This window comes from Cajanus cajan, chromosome 6 (genome assembly GCF_000230855.2).
Source record: "Cajanus cajan strain Asha chromosome 6, NIPB_CcT2T_4, whole genome shotgun sequence".
Lineage (NCBI taxonomy): Eukaryota > Viridiplantae > Streptophyta > Magnoliopsida > Fabales > Fabaceae > Cajanus > Cajanus cajan.
Window position 1 is genome coordinate 54,604,281 of NC_138522.1, and position 21,124 is coordinate 54,625,404.

At 38.9% G+C, this 21,124-nt stretch overlaps 4 protein-coding genes across 9 annotated transcripts; 2 read left to right on the top strand and 2 right to left on the bottom strand.

Annotated features, from left to right (window-relative positions):
- Positions 1-1,934: 1,934 nt before the first annotated feature.
- Positions 1,935-12,748, bottom strand: LOC109797358 (iron-sulfur assembly protein IscA-like 2, mitochondrial). Of its 2 annotated transcripts, XM_029271043.2 has the most exons (5): positions 12,593-12,748; positions 12,128-12,258; positions 11,907-12,015; positions 11,419-11,440; positions 1,935-2,447 (listed from the first exon to the last, which is right to left on the bottom strand). In XM_029271043.2, the coding sequence occupies exons 1-4, from the start codon at positions 12,746-12,748 to the stop codon at positions 11,435-11,437; spliced, it is 402 nt and encodes a 133-aa protein (XP_029126876.1). In that variant the 3' UTR covers positions 1,935-2,447; positions 11,419-11,434. The 2 variants fall into 2 exon arrangements, with proteins under 2 accessions (XP_029126876.1, XP_020212961.1); XM_020357372.3 differs by lacking the exon at positions 11,419-11,440.
- A 91-nt stretch (positions 12,749-12,839) lies between these two features.
- Positions 12,840-13,616, top strand: GNA1 (glucose-6-phosphate acetyltransferase 1). Its single transcript, XM_020357375.3, has 2 exons — positions 12,840-12,975; positions 13,053-13,616. Exon 2 carries the CDS (start codon positions 13,059-13,061, stop codon positions 13,518-13,520), a length of 462 nt encoding a protein of 153 aa, XP_020212964.1. The 5' UTR covers positions 12,840-12,975; positions 13,053-13,058; the 3' UTR covers positions 13,521-13,616.
- A 325-nt stretch (positions 13,617-13,941) lies between these two features.
- Positions 13,942-16,087, bottom strand: LOC109796808 (pentatricopeptide (PPR) repeat-containing protein). The gene has a single exon (XM_020356615.3). The coding sequence runs from the start codon at positions 16,026-16,028 to the stop codon at positions 14,595-14,597; it is 1,434 nt and encodes a 477-aa protein (XP_020212204.1). The 5' UTR covers positions 16,029-16,087; the 3' UTR covers positions 13,942-14,594.
- A 718-nt stretch (positions 16,088-16,805) lies between these two features.
- LOC109796809 (SOUL heme-binding family protein) lies at positions 16,806-20,863 on the top strand. 5 transcript variants are annotated; one of them, XM_083077654.1, is made up of 9 exons: positions 16,815-17,191; positions 17,274-17,360; positions 17,466-17,536; positions 18,227-18,328; positions 18,469-18,573; positions 19,384-19,519; positions 19,973-20,082; positions 20,181-20,251; positions 20,554-20,863. In XM_083077654.1, exons 1-9 carry the CDS (start codon positions 16,966-16,968, stop codon positions 20,570-20,572), a joined length of 927 nt encoding a protein of 308 aa, XP_082933780.1. In that variant the 5' UTR covers positions 16,815-16,965; the 3' UTR covers positions 20,573-20,863. The 5 variants fall into 5 exon arrangements, 4 of the variants coding, with proteins under 4 accessions (XP_082933780.1, XP_082933781.1, XP_029126874.2 ...); XM_083077655.1 differs by having other exon boundaries at positions 16,819-17,191; positions 20,181-20,285; XM_029271041.2 differs by having other exon boundaries at positions 16,821-17,185.
- Positions 20,864-21,124: the final 261 nt, after the last annotated feature.

Below are 21,124 nucleotides of genomic sequence, written 5' to 3' on the forward strand. Positions count from 1 at the left end.
AATGCTTTGTACTTTGGGTGTTTTTCGGGCACGAAATTCTAGAACCAGAACGGCCCGTTCTGGTTTTAGAATGGGTCGTTCTGGTTTCAGGTGTATTCAAGTATTTTGGAATCCACCTACGTGGCATCTACGTGGCCACCAGTTAACTCCGTTTAAATTATTTAGACGGAAGTCCCAAATTATAATAATTTAAATTATTAGGGACTAAATTGAAACTAAAAATTAAAATGAGACTAAATTAAAACAAAAAAATATTATAAGAGACCAAATAAAGGTTTTAACCATTTTGAAACGATTTATCTGGAATCATTGATTATGCAAATCGTAGGCTTTCTAGTTAGCTTGTTTTCTGAAAGTTTAAATACGAAAATCATTATTGCCCATTAATTTCATTTAATATCCCAAACGAGAATGGCATCAAATTATTTTTTTTTTTTGCCAAGACTAGATTCAGTGCAGCCGTACAAGGAGTTTACTGTGACAGAGAAATGCGAACCCATTCTTTAAACATTTTTGTGCTCGGTTAAAACTTATTAAAAATTAATAAGTCGTATTATTTCTTATTTTATAATTTTCAATAAATTTTAACTGATAAGTGAGTGTTAGAAAGTGTGTAGTAACCAATTGATGATAGTATTAATGAAATTAAAAGCGATAAGTGATAAGCTTGAAATATTAGTACTCTAAAAGCTAGCCACAGTTAAACTAAGGTTATTGTGAACAAGAGGCTGAAGAAGGCCTATTAGTGCATGTCCAATTGTCCATATTCTTCCTAATAATTGCTGGTGGCAACAAGGAAAATAAAACTAAATTGTATATTATGGATATCCAATAGTTTGTGTCAAGAATATGTTGAAGCCTCATGATAATTGGCTAGTGTTGGACTGTGCTTTTAAATATCTAAACGTAAAATTGTTGTCAACAAAAGTGCTCATATTTTCGCATAATATTAGCCAAGCACCAAAGCTGTGAACCTACTAGTAGCACCGTAATAGCAACATCATCTCTTGGGTTAAAGCAAAATGAAAATCAAGTAGTGTCACTCAAACTTGTTTTCATGCGTAATAATTTCTTAATTTAATTACTGCCTTTCAATATGTATTATATTTTCCTGTCTTTTTTATGACAGAAGCAATTAAAAAAATGTTTATAAGAATCAATAGCTTTATTTTGTATTAATACTTTAATAGTTAAAATTGAAAATACAAATTTATTTAAATTTTTAAGGAGATAGTTATGGTTTTTATGAAGTCGGGTCTCCGAGTAGGCTGCTAAGGTAGGTAGGTTGGCTCTTTTTGAATGCATTTTGTTATAATCTAATCGTCGCTTGTGTTTCAGAATAATCTGAGACGACCAACCTCCGGCCCTTACCATGAGGTGCTTTAATTCTCTCTTATCATATCCACATTTTCTTCAATTTCCTTCACAATGTTAATATTTATTATGCATCATTTTGTTTTTGTTTCTTGAATAGTAAGCTACAGTGATGCACTTAGGGAGGCCAATACTGCATTGGCATTGTTACTCTTCTACTAAAATGACACTTTTTTTTTTTTTTAAATGAGGTTTAAAATGACAATCGTTCCGCAAACCATTTCGTCAAAGTTTGATGAGTACCGTTTTTTTAAAACTTTTTTGTTTCAGGTGAATGGTTAATTCCTCCGAGTGTTTTTCGTACAAAATAGCGTAACTGATTCAAAAATTATGTTTCAAACATTAAATGCTTCAAGTTAAAAAAAAAAAAAAAAAAAAGTTCTTCAAACATGTTTCTGTATATATACTACAAAAATTCTGTTCGGTATCAACAAAAATGTAAACAATAATCAGTCTTGAGCCAGGTCTTTCTGGTAAACGAATGAATCTGCCCTCTCTAAACAAAATCTGAATATAGCGATTATCTCTAAAATAAAAATAAAAATAAGAAGGAATGAAAGTACTTCCAATTTATTGAATATATTTTTATTCCCAACTAAAATTCTGTTCTGTATCAACAAAACTGTAAATGGTAATCAACCTTGCGCCAATCTTTCTAGTTAACGAATGAATCTGCGCAAGTCATCGCCATTGTTATATGGCATTACACAAGGAACTTGCCATTGCTGCATACCGTAAGTCTCATCTGCAAGTCTAATTTTACATCTGAGGGGTACCAAGCTCCAAGGTATTAAATCAGGCTAGACAAAGTTCCTGATAATTTAATACCGGTATAAATTCATCTTGCAATAAAATCATAATACAAGCAATAAATTTTATATTCAGTTAAATTAATCGTTTTTTATGGTATAAAAATCATGTTTCACAATGGAATCTAGCTCGCAAGGACTGGATAAGTTGTGAAAGCAGTGGTGGAGGGTCAGAGACGTGGCTAGCAAGATAACTGATTACTGTTTCACCATGAAGGAAACTTTACAACTGCATCCACCAACTGCACTGGGGTTCTCAGTCACCTGCAAATGAGAACAGAAACTAATTGTAAATTATACTTGGTTACATCATTACATGGCTTAAGAATGCTACCCAAAATGGTAAACCAAACACCCCTTTTCCTTCACAGTCAACATATACCCATTTCAGTGCAATACACAGTCACAAAAAGTCACAAACACTTAACTTTACACATTCATACAATCCAAGGTGATGCTCCTTAAATTGGAAATTTCTATGTGTAGACCCCTAAAATTGTCCGGGTCGGAAATAAGACTCGAAGACTCTCAAAGATCAAAGGAAAGTCAGCCAGAAGGACTCCCAGAAGACCATAAGATGACTATCTGTAGGTTTAGAGGTCTTAGAGTACCTAAAAATAAGGAAGTGGGAGGTTTGGAGCTCAATACGGCCTCCTTAGAGTTCAGTACGGCCGTACTGCACATTTTGTACTACAATACGGCCGTACTGAAACCAATACGGCCGTATTGAAGTTTCTGTATTTCAATACGGCCGTACTGAATTCAATACGGCCGTATTGAAGTACAAAAACTCAATACGGGCCGTATTGAACCCAGGGGCCGTACTGCGCCTCATCCCTATAAATAGGACGTCATTTGGACGTCATTCCACACTTTTCCACACTTCTTGGACTCTCTCCTTGAGTATTCTGGGGTTTTTGAGCAGTGTTCTGCCCTAGGAATCTCTCCGAGAGCCGATCCGACGAAGTTCTTGAGTTCTGAGCATTTAGCTTGAGAATTCGAACTAGTCGAAGGGAAATCTTTTTGATTTCCATAGTAAAGATTAATTTTTAGGGAAGGAGCGAGCGAGCGTGTAGTGGGAGGGAGCGCCAAAAAGCCTCCTAACATCTGTTTAGATATATAAAAGCACGCTTCAAGAGATTTTCCTTAAAATCCCTTCTTTTATTGCTTTCTGATTGTCGCATATTTAATTTTGTCATCATGTAGATATTTAATTTATAATCGTTTATAATAAATAGGGGTAATTTAGTAATTTTGCACTGTTATTTATGAAATAATCCGTCATAGGGAATCCGAAAGGGGCGTTGTGGGGTGCTAACACCTTCCCCGCACGTAACCGACTCCCTTACCCGACTCTGGTTGTAATGACCAAGGTTGATTTATGAAATCAATTGTCTTATCCCTTTTTCCAATGTTTTGAGTAAAACATTGGTTCAAAACATTGGTGGCGACTCCAAGAACCCTACCTTTTGCGAAAACCACTAATCCATGGAGGGTCCCGCTTGGGGTTAACATGAATTGGTGAATCATTTAATAAAATTGTTAGTTCGATGAGGTCTCAGTTTGAGAACAAGTCGTTCTAACAATCCACCACTTTCCAAAACTTTAAAACGAGTCATGACCATCGTCGCGAATGCCAAGGTCCGTTTCGGCGGGTGGCGACAGATGGCGACTCCACTGGGGAAGCCTCGAGAGTCAGTCCCATTTAGTGATGGATTATTTCTAAAATAATAGTTTAAAATTACTTCATTACCCCTTACTTGTATGATAACATGCTTTATCTATGTGGCTTTTAATAACTGTTGTATGTTTAAATTTTCGCAATTGTTTGAAATAAAAACTGCACACAAACCTTTGCACACAACAGTTCCCTCTATACCCGGGGGCATGAGTGGAAAGCCATAGGGAGTGGATGTTAGTACGGCCGGTTGTCGAATGGGTCTATAGGTGCCCGTAGACCGTTGTCGGAAAACATCACTCAAGGTGATAACCATGAACTCAAGTCCGACAGTGCGTTGGAACTTTCCATCGACTTACGACGAGAGGAATTGGGTCCCTATAATGGGGGCACCTTGGGGGCCTCAGACCAGTGAGAACAGTTAAAACCACCTTGAATATGCACTTTTCTGCAGGATACCCCTACCTCGTGATTCGCTCGTGACTGTTCGTGGATGAGTGAATTGTTTGTGCATTGATTATGTGAAATTGTTTGAGCATACATTGCATTTCTTTAAACATACAACATTCCTATTCTTTTAAAAATAAGAATAAATAGGAATAAGAATCTTCCATTATACGGTGTTAACATCTACCTTCATCACATTCATATAGGTAGTTTCCCTTTTCACCCAAAAAATACAAAAAATACCCAAAAGAAAAATAAAGAAAAATATTATTTATCCAAACCAAGCAAAATCATGCATCATCTTAGGAACATCCCGAAAACATGATAATGCTTAGTTGAATAAACACTATGCATGCATATTCAACGCCATCATCTCATATCATGCATTTTTGTCGTAGATCATGGAGGGATCTAGGTTTGCATTTCATACATCCCTCCCAATAAATCATTAATAAACATTAATAAAAAGAAAGAATTAATCGATGCGTATGTTCAAAGAATGGATCGCACGCCGTTCGTTATCAAGTGTAAGCCAACAACCGTGCCAAGCGAACACACGTCAACTCCGTTGTTGGTAATCAAGACGAACAAAGGGGAAGGTCCAACACCGTTAAGGATCACTACTCCAAGGCCTTTTCCCTACGAATCAAATAAGGCTGTGCCATGGATATACGACATCCATTCTTCTGCCGACAGCGATATCTCTAACATCGCTGGACTTGGGGGCATGACTAGGAGTGGCAGGATCTACACTCCCGAAAATCTTCATGATAAAGCTCCCAAGAATAAAGGAAAAGAAAAAGAAAAAGAAAAAACCGAGGAAAATAAAGAATCCAAGGAGGAGACTGACGAGCTGTTAAAATATATCCGACAGAGCGATTACTCCATCGTGGATCAACTTCATAAGACGCCATCAAAGATTACTCTGTTGTCGTTGATCCTATGCTCCGAACCGCATCGGCAAGCTCTGTTGAAAGTCTTGAACGAGGCATACGTGTCGCACACTATCTCCCAAGACAAGTTTGAGGGGATTGTTAGTCACATCAAGGCTAATGATCACCTCACTTTCACCGATGAAGAAATCCCTGCTGAGGGACCGAACCATAACAAGCCCTTGCACATCTCTGTAAAGTGCAAGGAGTATCACATCGCTAAAGTCTTGGTGGATAATGGATCTTCCTTGAATGTGATGCCAAAAAGAACGCTCGATCAAGTGGCAATCAAGGGAATCCAAATGCGCCCGAGCAACATGATCGTTCGAGCTTTCGACGGTTCTAAAAGAGAAGTGGTGGGAGAAGTCAATCTCCCAATCCAAATTGGACCCACCATCTTCAACGTCGAATTTCAAGTGATGGACATTACTCCCGCATACAGCTGTCTCCTCGGCCGACCTTGGATTCATGATGCAAAAGCTGTTCCTTCTACGCTCCACCAGAAAATCAAATTCATTGTGGGTGACAAGCTGGTGACTGTACAAGCTGAAGACGATATACTCATCAGCAAGCCATCCACCATACCTTACGTGGATGCAGCGGAGGAAGCTTTAGAAACTGCCTTCCAAGCATTGGAGATTGCCAATGTTGAAACGTTTCCCCGAGAAATGAAAAAGGTAGCCTCCATGCTCACCAAGAACGGATACTTGCCAGGACAAGGACTTGGCAAAGATTCCCAAGGAATTCCAGAGCTACCCATTATCAAAGATAATCCGGGGAAACAAGGGTTAGGATACAACCCTAATAAAGATCAAAGGACGAAGAGGAACCAAGATCCTTCTCGACGTTCTTTAAGCCAGATCTTTAGGAAGGCCGGTTCACAAGCGTCAAGGCCGGTTCACAAGCGTCAAGGCCGGTCGTCGTCATCAAGTGCTCTTCTCCTTCCAATAGGGATGTATAGACCTGATGACTATTAGAGATTACTCCTCGGGGACAGCCCGACCCCCGAGCCTCGATAGGGCACATGTTTCCACTATGATTATAATAAAATCATTCTTTATTATTTCTTATTGCTTCTTTTCTTGCTTGCAATAAATCTCTAGACCACATTATTTTAACCCTGTTTGAATAAGCATGAATGAGGTTAAAATTGTCTTAATAACAATAAACCCACATCATTTTTATGTGGAAGTGTGTGTGACAACTTAGAACACCTTCCCTTGGCCTCGACAAGTGCCATCATGGATAAAAAGAAATCCTTTAAAATAAAAGAAGCTCGGCAGGAAACCCAAAAAGGGGGCTGCGCAAAAATAAGAGCAAAAGACCCGCTAGGAATCCCACGAAAGGGTGACCTAGGCAAAAGTTAGGGTTGCAAAAATGAACAAAAACAAAAGTCCGCTAAAACGCCACAAAAGGGTGTTTTAGGCAAAAATAAGGACAATCAAAAAACAAAAGAAATCCATGATGGTACCATGAGCCGAATTCAAAAAAGAAAGGTTCAAGGGGACCTATCTAAGTTGTCAAAATCACATCGTCAATAAACAAGATTTTATTAACTTCATAAGTGTTTAATCAAACAAGCCTAAACACATAAGCCTACCTTGGCCAGCCATTCTTACAAAAACCATTTTTCAAAATAAAAATAAAACCCCTCTAAAACACAAACTTTCGAAAAATATCCTTCCCTTCTTTTCTCTCTTGTCCCAAACGATTTTAGGATAATCTAGTGGAAACATGGAGATATAGTGGTCAATAGGAGGGTTGACATGTCTTCTAAAGGAAGGGAAGAATCACTGGGTTGATGACGCCCATCTTGATATAACACGCATCATTCCTCGGTTATGTAAATCGGCAGCGCACAGCCCGTCTGGAGGAATGGCAAAACTCAAACAGAGAAACGCATCGGTTAATTCTTTTGAAAAATGAATCAAATAGAATTAGGTGCATCATACCGCATACATGCATACAGATGATAGGTGTACTGGAAGATCACTTATTCTCTGTTTATTGAAAAAACAAAACAAACAAAAAACAAAACAAAAAAAAACAAAACAAAACAAACAAAAAAAAACAAAAAAACAAAAAAATATAAACTTCAGAAAAAACAATGCGCCCGTATCATGTTCAGTACACCCGTACTAAAATCAGGGTTATGAACAAATTTTCAACTCAATACGGGCGTACCGAAATGAATACGGCAGCATTGGCCATAACGTCCACACCAATACGGGCGTATTGAATTCAATACGGCCCGTATTGGCCCATTCTCATTCATCACAACATCTTCATTCCTCTGCATACTTCATCTGTGAGTGTGTTTGAGATCCCTCCAACAGAAAAAGCCGAAAAATCGACAAAAAAGGCAAAAATACAGAAAAAGCCAAAAATCAACAAAAAAAGGCAAAATACAGAAAACCCAACAAATTGTACAAAATAACTGAGCCTGGAGAGGCTTGCCGAAATAATACTCGTACAGAATAACTGAGCCTGGAGAGGCTTGCCGAAATAATACTCTCTCAGAATAACTGAGCCTGGAGAGGCTTGCCGAAATAATACTCCCGCATCATACAGAATAACTGAGCCTGGAGAGGCTTGCCGAAATAATACTCTCTCATCATAACAGAATAATTGAGCCTGGAGAGGCTTGCCGAAATAATACTCCCTCATCAGAATAACTGAGCCTGGAGAGGCTTGCCGAAATAATACTCCCCAGAGATATCTCATCTTCCACTCACGGGCCAAATTCTCCAGTGAGAGCTATCAAACCAAGATCAGCAAGATTCCCCAAGGAAGGCTTGATCATCCAAACAGAATATCCAAGTCGAAAGGACTCATACTTCCTCAGTGGAGGATAGCTTTCCAACTCAAGCGATGAGTGAAGCTAAGCCTGAAGAGGCTTTCTAAATAATACTCTGGGATATATAAAATTTTAAATCCCCATTCGCCTACTCAGAGGCACCCCTTCAAAAAAAAAAAAAAAATCACAAAAGACAAATAAACATTCCCCAAGTGGAATCCGGCTTTCAGCCAAACATCAAGCGTCAAGATGATCCGCCTAACAGAAGAGGCTAATCACAATCAATGACAAAATCCCCCAGCGGATAACAGCCTACACAGAGGCAACAAAATCAGAAAATCAAAAAGAGTCACCCGAATAAGGATAACCGGGATACTCCACCAACGTCGAAAGGACGTCAGCCAAATCATAAGGCACCGCTCACATCAGAAAGAGCATCTTTGTGTCTACATCCCCAAGGAATCAGAAATTCCCCAGTGGGTACCAACTACGCAATGGAAAGTTGGGACACAAGAACTTATGAAATAACGGCACATCACCTAGATGGATCCCTGCGTTATCCAGCCCTCAGTGGCACAAAAATCAAAAAACAATCGTCGAAGCAGCATCGTGGACTGTGGAGACAAAACTATCACAAAAGCCTGGAGAGGCGATACTCAGCTACCCAGGTGTCCAGAGCACCGAGGTATGCACAAAGCCTGGAGAGGCGATACTCAGCTACCCAGATGTCCAGAGCACCGAGGTATGCACAAGCCTGGAGAGGCAATACTCAGCTACCCAGATGTCCAGAGCACCGAGGTATGCACAAGCCTGGAGAGGCGATACTCAGCTACCCAGATGTCCAGAGCACCGAGGTATGCACAAGCCTGGAGAGGCGATACTCAGCTACCCAGATGTCCAGAGCACCGAGGTATGCACAAGCCTGGAGAGGCAATACTCAGCTACCCAGATGTCCAGAGCACCGAGGTATGCACAAGCCTGGAGAGGCAATACTCAGCTACCCAGATGTCCAGAGCACCGAGGTATGCACAAGCCTGGAGAGGCGATACTCAGCTACCCAGATGTCCAGAGCACCGAGGTATGCACAAGCCTGGAGAGGCGATACTCAGCTACCCAGATGTCCAGAGCACCGAGGTATGCACAAGCCTGGAGAGGCGATACTCAGCTACCCAGATGTCTAGAGCACCGAGGTATGCACAAGCCTGGAGAGGCAATACTCAGCTACCCAGATGTCCAGAGCACCGAGGTATGCACAAGCCTGGAGAGGCGATACTCAGCTACCCAGATGTCCAGAGCACCGAGGTATGCACAAGCCTGGAGAGGCGATACTCAGCTACCCAGATGTCCAGAGCACCGAGGTATGCACAAGCCTGGAGAGGCGTTACTCAGCTACCTAGATGTCCAGAGCACCGAGGTATGCAATGAGCCTGGAGAGGCGACGACTAATACTCACCCTGGAGAGGGCAAACTCAACCTGGAGAGGCTACTCAACAATTTTCCCACCTGAAGACACTACAAGTCGGAAGGATGGCTTATTCCCCGGACAATTGGGTCAACTCCTTTACTTATCAAACGGTACACCAAAAGGCCGTTTGACTAAGTAAAGGGGGGGCAGCTGTAGACCCCTAAAATTGTCCGGGTCGGAAATAAGACTCGAAGACTCTCAAAGATCAAAGGAAAGTCAGCCAGAAGGACTCCCAGAAGACCATAAGATGACTATCTGTAGGTTTAGAGGTCTTAGAGTACCTAAAAATAAGGAAGTGGGAGGTTTGGAGCTCAATACGGCCTCCTTAGAATTCAGTACGGCCGTACTGCACATTTTGTACTACAATACGGCCGTACTGAAACCAATACGGCCGTATTGAAGTTTCTGTATTTCAATACGGCCGTACTGAATTCAATACGGCCGTATTGAAGTACAAAAACTCAATACGGGCCGTATTGAACCCAGGGGCCGTACTGCGCCTCATCCCTATAAATAGGACGTCATTTGGACGTCATTCCACACTTTTCCACACTTCTTGGACTCTCTCCTTGAGTATTCTGGGGTTTTTGAGCAGTGTTCTGCCCTAGGAATCTCTCCGAGAGCCGATCCGACGAAGTTCTTGAGTTCTGAGCATTTAGCTTGAGAATTCGAACTAGTCGAAGGGAAATCTTTTTGATTTCCATAATAAAGATTAATTTTTAGGGAAGGAGCGAGCGAGCGTGTAGTGGGAGGGAGCGCCAAAAAGCCTCCTAACATCTGTTTAGATATATAAAAGCACGCTTCAAGAGGTTTTCCTTAAAATCCCTTCTTTTATTGCTTTCTGATTGTCGCATATTTAATTTTGTCATCATGTAGATATTTAATTTATAATCGTTTATAATAAATAGGGGTAATTTAGTAATTTTGCATTGTTATTTATGAAATAATCCGTCATAGGGAACCCGAAAGGGGCGTTGTGGGGTGCTAACACCTTCCCCGCACGTAACCGACTCCCTTACTCGACTCTGGTTGTAATGACCAAGGTTGATTTATGAAATCAATTGCCTTATCCCTTTTTCCAATGTTTTGAGTAAAACATTGGTGGCGACTCCAAAAACCCTACCTTTTGCGAAAACCACTAATCCATGGAGGGTCCCGCTTGGGGTTAACATGGATTGGTGAATCATTTAATAAAATTGTTAGTTCGATGAGGTCTCAGTTTGAGAATAAGTCGTTCTAACAATCCACCACTTTTCAAACTATAAAAATGAGTCCGACCATCGTCGCGAATGCCAAGGTCCGTTTCGGCGGGTGGCGACACTATGGGGCTCTACATACTACGAGCACATTAAACTCAAAGTTTCAATATTTGTGAAGGGATTATTTTGCATTTTGTAAGGAAGAATTGTGTAGCTTAGTTGAGAAGGGATAATCCTTGTGAAGGAGAACTGTCCTTGTTTCACATATTCATGAATTCAGATATATACACTTTTCTTCTAATCCTTTTCCCAATTTCTGTTTTCATTGATCTGTTATTAGAACTTGTGATACATGAACAGTTTTATATTCTAACATTCATCCTCATACAAGAGTCATTTGGGGTTGAAGCGTTGACAAACTCACATACCTACCTTACATCAAGCTCAAACTATGGGAGCAACAAGGATCAAACTCTTGATTACTTGATCATACAGGTTTTGATACCGTGCCAAGGACCAACTTCACCGAAAGCTTAAGTTGATAGGTAAAGGCTCATAAAGGGTTTTATATAAAACAGAAGTGTTCGAATGGTTCAGGAATTAACTAGATTAGATGACAGGATGTGAATAGTTATGATGGTTCATAACATACTTTTCAAGGAAAATACTGATAGGTACCAGACCAGAGAAATGACAAAGAAGAGAAATGAAGTTCACCATGTTGAAGCAAATATCAGACCTGCATCAAGGTGATAACAGTGTCTGAATATAAAAAATAGGAAAACCAGAGAACAATAAAACAAACAAGAAAGAAAACGGCCAAGGCAATTAGAGGTGCTTAGTCTCTCTGAAGTTCCAGCCAAATTGAAATTTGCTTCCCCCTGTCCTACAAACGGGTCATATACCTACAACAGAATTCTCTCACACTGCCCATACCTTGCCAACTTGCAGTTGGTTACTGAATTTTTTCTCTCTCTTGGATACGACTCTCTAAACACCTTTGTTTTCACCTTACGTAGATTTCAGTTATCCTAGGAGTCCTATCAAATACATCCTCAGTAACGCTATTTCCTGATTACTACCATGCTAAAATTATGATAAAGTTATGTATTGTAATACCAGAAAAGTGCAAAGGAAGGAATGCAAAGATAGTTTGAATAAACACCAGTTTGTTTATACATGGGTTATTTGTATGTTTGACTTACTACAAAAGCAGAACGGATAAGCTCCTCAACATAATCAACAGTTGCGCCTTTCACAAAATCGTATGAAATATTGTCAACAACCAGTTTAATTCCATCCCTCTCAAAAACCCTGGCAACATGTTAAGAAAAGTAAGTTATAATTCGCAAAAGAGAATACCTTGGGATGTTCAAGCCCAGTACACAAGTGGCAAGCACATCATATGACCAGTAAGAGGTAATACCTGTCATCTGAGTTGATCCTGTCATCCAAATTAAAAGCATACTGAAATCCAGAACACCCACCAGTTTCTACACTTAAACGAAGCATTCTTTGGTCCGCTGATGATTCAACGGCTTCAAGTTCCTTCATTTTCTGTTCCATATTCAATAAGTTGGTATTGATTATATGAAGCATAATCACAAAAATAAAACTTTTTTTTTTTTTTGTGGGGGTGTTCATGGCCATTGAAGGGGAAAACACCTTCATAGTTGAACCCTCAATTTGTCACTTCTCAAAATTAAACACACAACGCAAGGTGCACCAACAACATAGTAACACTAGACTATGTCACGTGTCTTAGAGTGTATTACACGTCAAAATTCCTTTTACGATCACAAAATTAATATTTAAGATAGAAAAGGAAAATTACAAGAGGGAAGTTGCGAAGCATCTGAAACCAAAACAATCACAAAACACATCAACGTACTCGAACGCAGTTGTCGGTCATGTGAACGGGCTCCACGTCAGCAGCAGCAGAAGAAGAAGAAGTGGCATGGTGAAGAACCGAAGAAGAACAATTTCTGCTAAGCCTCAATCGCGCTGCCAATGGCGGAACCAAGCGTCGAACCAGTGACCTCTGCATCTCTCTCTCTCTCTCTCTAAATCACAATTCAGGTTTTCCTTCTCTTATTTTTTTTCTTACAGACTCACGGTCCATATTCTGCCACGTCATCCAATCAATATCAACGGCTCAGAATTTACCAACGCAAACAATAAAATTAAGGAGTCACCGAGAAAAGACTGGTCACAGTGAAACACAGTAACTGTTTCGCAGGGTCTGTACGAACATTAGAATCAAAGCGTAAGAAGGTGAAAATCCAAGAACCTCTCTTCAATCGGAGTTGCTTTCAGTTTATTTTCTATATCTCATTTTCTGATAATCACAGGAGAAGATGCACAAGAGTGAGAAAGAAGAGTACGGAGTCCGGAAATTGGAGATCTCAGACAAGGGGAAGGGTTTCATCGACTTACTGCACCAACTCAGCGTCTGCGATTCCGTCTCCGACAAGGAATTCGAGGATCGATTTCGCGACCTCGCTGCTCTCGGAGATGACCACGTCATCGGCGTCATCGAGGATGAGGCTTCGGGAAGGATCGTTGCGACGGGGAGCGTGTTCATCGAGAAGAAGTTTTTGAGGAATTGCGGGAAAGTAGGGCACATTGAGGACGTTGTAGTGGATTCGAGCGTTCGGGGGAAGCAATTGGGGAAGAGAATCGTGAACTTCCTCACGGAACATGCTCGTTCGGTGGGATGCTATAAGGTGATTCTCGATTGCAGCGTCGAGAACAAAGCGTTCTACGAGAAATGTGGCTTTCAGGAAAAATCGGTTCAGATGGCGATGTATTTTGCTTGATCAACAGTTTTTTCCCAATTTTCGCCTGCGAATTTATTTATCATCTCGTTCCATACTTTGTTAAGTTGTTGCGAGTACATTATTCGTTTTGCTTCACTTTTCTGTGTTTAGACTTTTGACTAGCTTCATTTTTTTTAACCGCTTGTTAAAGATGGTACAATGAAATCACGTTTATGCTCAAAGTCCATCAACATATCCCGCTGATACATATAGCGATTAAAAACAAATAATGCAAAACGAGTTATGTATGCGATTAAGTATCCAAAAAGATCAATGTTTGACGATACTAGGTTTTCCATGTTTACGAAGTTCTAGAAATATTGAGCTTTAATAGAGACTAAATCCGTTGTCTCCACAGTGATCAGGAAGAGCATGTTAAATTCTAAAATCATGCACACTACGTGAACAAGTCTTTAAAAACAATATGAAATCACACGTCTAAAACATTCTGTGTGTATTTGTCATTCCTGATCGATTTGTCAACGGCTACAACACATTGCCCATCCACTTCTAGCTGAGAGTACCGAGAAGACTTTTCAATCGCCATTAATCACATTCTCAATCATCATAACTTGCATTTTCGTCTTCGTTCCTTAAATACAAAAAAATTACAGCTCGAAGCACAGGCTAACTTAATAGCTTTTTAAATCTTTTTGCCTAAGACCCTATGAAACATATGGTAAGCATGAAGCCACGAGATTGAACAGGCTTTTCAACAAAATTTTGGTACTGCTGCCTAGCAAGGTTTGACTTTTTAACTAACATTTCTTTGTGAAACACTTGGTGGAGCATAGCTCAAATCATATCACTTTTAGTCTTTATCAAGGAAATGTAGCACACCTCCAATGGCATCTGTCCTGGTCTTAATTAAGGGACAGTAACAGAGCACCAATTACATCTTTCTTGATCAATATTAAGGGGTTACAGTTATGAGACAATGATTTTCATTGTTTCAATCCTCCACATCCCCATTTCCAAGTCCCTTATCAGTTAAGTTCTTAATCACTCCACAATCACCTTCCCCCATCAACTGGCTAGACTGAAAACCAAGTTAAATCTTAAATGTTTGTATCATCAGCGATCAAAACTCTTCACTTTCCGGTTCGTAGAGCGTCGGCAATTAGTTAATCCACTCATCAATTCATTATACGAAGCAAGATCAGGAAGAAACCCCCTATCCAACATTTCATTCACTAGCAACTCCCCTTCCTCTCTACCTCCCTCTCCCATATACCCCATGACCAAAATTCTATACGTCATGCAATCCGGTTCAAAACCCTTGCTCAAAGCAAACAACCTCAATCTATTCGCCTCATCCGTCCTCCCCATATCACAAATATCACGAAGAACAAAATTGAAAGTCACAACATCCAGCACCATACCCTCCTCAAGCATTCTTTCCACAAACCTCCGCACCTCCTCCGTCTTCCCCAACCCCCTCAACCCATCAACCATGGCAATGCAAGCAACCAAACTCGGAACACTCCCTGCATTCCACAACACATAAACAAGCTCCAACGCTCTCATAACATTCCCTTCTCCACACAAAACCTCCACCAAAGCAAAACAATCAAACCCTCCAGGCAAAACCCTCTTCTCAGAAAACTCAAGCAACAACACACAAGCCTGCAAAACCCTCCCTTCCTTACAAAGCCCCTGAACCAAAATCTCGCAAGTAACATTGGAAAACCCACACCCTAATTCAACCATCTCGCGAGCCATCCCAATGGCATCATCAACGTTCCCCTCTCTAAACATTCCCCTAATCAACGTATTAAAAGTAACCACGTTGGGGTAACACCCTAGTTTCCCCATCTCGTTGAAAATCTCCAACGCCGAAGCGAACTGCGAGTTCCGACAGTAACCGCTAATCAAAATGTTGAAGGTAAACACATCGGGCTTAACCCTATACTTATCCACCATGTCGCGGTAAAAGTGGAGGGCGCAATCGAGTTTAGCGTTTTTGACGAAGGCGTGGAGGAGAATGTTGCAAACGGCGACGTTTGGTTTGCCGTCGATTAATTTGCGCATGGTGTGGAATGCGGAAACGGCGTCGTGGAGTTTGGAGGATCTGGCGAAGGCGTGGATGGCGGTGCGGAAGATGGGTTGGGTTTGGGGGCAGGAGAAGATGGAGGGGGAGCAGGGGCAGGGGTTGGCGGCGATTAGGGTTAGGAGGGTGCGGAGCTCTGGGTGGCGGTGGGTGGCGGCGAGGGTGTGGGCCATCCAGTGGAAGGTGGAGTGGGTGTGGCGGAAGGAGTCAAGGGTGGTGGCCCAAGTAAAGAGGTGGAAGTCGAAGCGGGAGAAGGAGGGGTGGTGGTGGAGCTTGGATTTCAGAAAGTGGAGGAGGGTGTCTGGGCTTAGAGGTGGGGCCCAGTGGGCCTTAAGGAAGTCCAGGAAGCGGGCGTAGTGAGTGGGGGAGACGGATGTGTCTTGGGGTGGTGAGGGGAGAGGGAGGTTGGGGATCCAAGGAGGAGAACCCTTCACTTTCAGCAACTTCTTCATCGCCATTTTCTCTCTTATGTTTAGCCCTTCAGGTTAGTTTTTTCTAGTGTGCATAACTTATAACCAACAACATGAACCAAAGGTGTTAAGTAAACAAAAATTTATTTTAATTACTTCTCAAAATTAAATCATGAAAATGTCAATTACTTCTCCAAACATTCCCACATTTGTTCTTTAATTATACAAGTGCTTATGTGAGAGGATTAATTAATTAGATGCTTGGGTACTAACGATTTGTTGATCCAATTCATACTATGCTGAATCATTGAATTTCAATATTTTTAATTTAAATCTTAAGTTTAATTAAAAATATACTAAAACGATAATTTTTGATTATGTTAATAAAAATAATACCATGATTAAAAAAAATGATGCTTAGGTGATACACAATTATGATTAAATATTTAATATTTTAATAATTAAATATTTGAATATTCTCTTTATTTATTTACTAATATATAAAAGATATTTTGTGTCTTTGTAAATTATTTTTAAAAAATATAAATAATAAAAATATATAATAGTAAACAGTTATTTAAAATATAGGATTATAGAATAAAATTTAAAACAAAATAATATATTTGTAATTTGTAAAAGAATAATTATAAAAATAAAATAAATTTAAATGCATACCAAAAAGTTGAATTCAATTTGCTATATTACAATTATACTATAGACAGTGCTGATTAAGTAATCAAACTGTTTTCACAGTAATAAAAAAGTCATTAAACTCATAATTTAGATAATTATCAATTTTCATTTTCATCATAGATAAGCACGTAGTTGCGTTTCGGGGCAACGTATCTGAAAGCGGTGCACATATATAAATAGCTGTGCCGGGAAAAATCATAACGACAAGTGGACCAAAATCGCTAGAGCAACAGAAATTCAAAAGGCAGAAGAAGGTCGTGAATCATTTCAGATTCAATTACCAAAACCAAACATGTTTCCGCTTTCCAACCCTTCTCTTTCTCTGCAATCTAGCATCGTCGCACCGATTCCAGCAAAACCTACCAAACACTCTTCCACTCTCTCCGTCACCAACTCCGCGTCTTCCGGCGAGAGAATCACCGCAGCTCGCCGGAGAACCATCTCGCCCTTCGAAGCCAGAATCTCACTCGTCTTCGCCCTCGCTTCTCAAGCCAACTCTCTCTCCCAGCGACGTAAATGTTCTCTTCCACCCTACTCTTCTCATTTTCTCTCCTTATTTTCTCTCTGTAATGTTCCTAATTAATTTTCGTGCTGCTGCAGTTCTAGCGGACGTGGCTGCCGAGACTGCGAAATACGTGTTTCCGAAGAGATTTGAAAGCCGCACTCTCGAGGAGGCGTTGATGAGTGGTAGATAGTTAAATTTAGATTTCTAATGTGCAAATTGCTATCGAGTATTGATTTGTTCCTTTTTCTTGCGAAATTAATTTTTTCGGTGTTGGAGATTTGTTGCAGTTCCGGACCTTGAGACTGTCCAGTTCAAAGTTCTGAGTAGAAGGGACCAGTATGAGATTAGGGAAGTTCAGGTGTGTGTGTGTGTGTGTGCACCTAGCTCCGTTTCTTCCTTTGATATAAAATTTATATTTCAATTCATTGTTTTTAAAGAATAGTGTCATTTCTTCTTGTTCCTGCACATATGCATGTGCGTGTATGCATAGCTGCTTTCTATACATAGTTATGGTTTTGCTAGCCATTACCCTAACTCTCTATGGTCAATGATAAAAATAAAATTTTATTAGAAAGTATAATATTTAATGAACTTGTTTGAATATAAGTTTAGAAATGCGTTTGAAAGCTTCTCCATTGAAAATAACTTTTTATTCACATTAGAAAAGTTATCAAAAACACTTTTAGTTTGTATTCAAACAAGCTCAATGTTGCAAATGCATTCTTGTTATGATTTCCAGTAAAACTTCTCTGGTTAATGAGATTTTAACCATTGCCTGAGGAAAATGGTTAACCAAACCATATAAATCATTGCATTTAGGGAGCAAACCTATTGTGTGATGTATTATGCTTCCTGCGTTTAAGGGACTCATTTTACTTGATATTCTTAGGCTTTAGAGTTGATATATTGTTGCAGAATCCTTACATATGAAATAGAAATAGATGCAAGTGGTTGCCTTAACATTTATATCATGCTAAGTGCTTTGCTGTGACTAGTGAACCATCCGGTCTTGGGAATGTCTCCCCTTGATCTGATGATTATCTTGCAGCCTTACTTTGTGGCAGAGACAACAATGCCTGGGAAGAGTGGGTTTGATTTCAATGGTGCTTCTCGGTCGTTTAATGTCTTAGCTGAGTACCTTTTCGGTAAGGTAGTTATATATTTCTGGATTGAACCACATTCATGCATTTCAAATTTTTGCTGAGTTGCATTTGATTGCTACCTTTTTCTTTCACCCCATCTATTTTGAGAGCAAGAAGTTATAGATGTGTTCTGATGTTCTGATGTTAGAATACAATGACGGAGAAAATGGAGATGACTACACCTGTTTATACAAGTAAAAATCAACCTGATGCGATTAAAATGGATATGACAACTCCTGTGTTAACAACAAAGGTATTATGATTATTTTTTAATGGATTTTGTGAAATATGTGATTTACAATCTTTATCTTATTTATTTTTATATGCATTGCCAGCAAGTTTAGTATGATTGTAGTTTTTATTTAATATGAGCTCATTTCAGCAAAGATAACTGTAGAAACATGCTTTTACAAATCATGGCAACACTTAAACAGCCAAAGCTAAAATCCCTGTAGGCACAGCAATTTGCTAAAAAGACTAGTCAGTAAAGGCAATGAAATAATTGCACTAATTTATTTTCATAGTCCAAAATTTTTACCAACTAAAATTCATGATTTTAAAAAACACCTTTCTGGAATTCAGGTTCAATTGAAATTAAGTTCTGCTAATGATTCAGCAATGGCTAGACTACCCTGGCATATTTTGTCAGGCTGGTTTTTCATGACTTTATCAAAACACATAATTAACACGTGAACTTCTTTAGAATTCACAGGCTCTCTAACATACGGACTAATTAATATGTATAGTTTAAGTTCTATCTGAGATTGGATAAAACGATACCACTCTTCACACTATATCTATCCCAATTATATGACATTTTGACACTATTATTTTCCCTTAGGTCATGAGTTCGATTTTCAGTCTTTTTCTTTTTGTTTTCTGTTTTATGATATATCCAGTGTACTAGTGTCAGTTCACACTTAACTGTGGATTTTGTTGTGATATTATTTTCTTGAAGTTCTATATTTAATGGTTAATACATCATACATGTATTTGCTTAGGAGCTATTTTTCAATGTACTTTTATTTTATGATCAAAGTTATCAATGATATTATCTTATTAGGTGGAAGATCAAGATAAGTGGAAAATGTCTTTTGTCATGCCATCAAAGTATGGTGCTAACTTGCCACTGCCTAAAGATTCCTCTGTGAGAATTAAAGAGGTGCCCAGAAAAATAGTTGCTGTAGTTTCCTTTTCAGGTGCGCTCTCGCCTTGATACTTTTTATAAATAACTTGTATACAAATGTAATTTAATTTCATTTTCCCCTATTGTCTGTTATTTTGGGTTTTATATGCAGAAAGGAATACTACCATATATATTTAACTAGAGGAGGAAGCACAAATAATACACTGTTGATTTATTCCAATCACACGTATATTTCAATATTTGTATGTATTTACGTTTTATTATGTTCATTCGGATGTGTTCCATTTTTTTTTGTTTTCAGGGTGCATAGATGTGTTGCATTTTTATTTCAAATGAATATTGATATGCATGAGCATGAATCTTGGCTGGTTAACCATAAAGTTATAAAAGAGTAAATTAGACTGCTCTAAATATTTGTATTGCAGCATAAATGGATAAAAGTTTTGTTCAAATTTAATTTGAAGTCCTCAATCAAATAAATAATTTTCTTTACTTTGTGAAACAGGTTTTGTGAATGATGAAGAAGTTAAGCAGCGCGAACTGAAACTACAAGAAGCTTTAAAAAGTGACAGTCAGTTTAAAATTAAAGAGGGAACTTCAGTAGAAGTTGCACAGGTTTGAATCTTAATGCAATCTTGCCATCTTGGGGTTAAAGGGAGGTTTACCTGTTTATCCCTTCTTCAAATGTCAATTACTCCTTTATTTTCTTGCAGTATAATCCACCATTTACTCTTCCATTTCAACGCCGTAATGAGATTGCACTGGAGGTGGAATGGAAAACTAAGTAAGAATAATATTGGCCAATTTACAATCTTGAGGTACTTTTGAATTTCCATCATTGTTGTTGTATGCAGTAAAAGTTAATCGTTCAATATTATGAATTGGATTGCAATACAAGTTTTTTTTGTACTCAAGATTGATGCATACCCTTTAATATATATGTGTGTGTATATATATATATAATGAATCTGGCAATTTTAAAATAAAATTGATGGAGGATCTACCAATTAATGTGTGTTCAAATCTACTAATCTAGCATTGTAAATGTGTTACATAATACAGAAATTACATTTGAATTTTTTTCAGAGAAGTCACATATGAATAGAGGAAACTAGAAGACGTGTCAATAGTAAGATTTCCCCATCTTACTTCTTCAGTAATATATACATACACCTTTTGATTTTATTTTCTCTTGTTATACTTATTTGGTGGTGTTGAGATGTGGAAGTTGGTGGATGGTTTGACAGCTTAGTTGTTTCCCTTTTGTTTGTAGTGCTTCTGAACTTGTGTAAAATGGAGGATTATTCTTCATTGAATTTAGTCCTTGTTGTGCTTATCAGATATTAAAAGGGGCATGTTTTACAATTTGAAATATTGAATTTCTCCTTCTTGTTTATTTATTCCTTTAAATTTTCTTAAATCCTCTCAGAGGCATTAATGTTCCTTGCTATGTGATGAAAGCATAAAAAATATAGTTCAATTACACACGCAATGTAGAGAAAGATTATGTTATGTTTAAATTATCAAGAGCTGTTTCTTAATGCCCTTGTGTACCTTAGATAATTGTACATAGGATTCAATAGTTCATGATTTCATTGCTTCATAAAACATCATTTAGAATGCAGAAGTGAGACGGTGTTCGTAAAAATCAAAGACA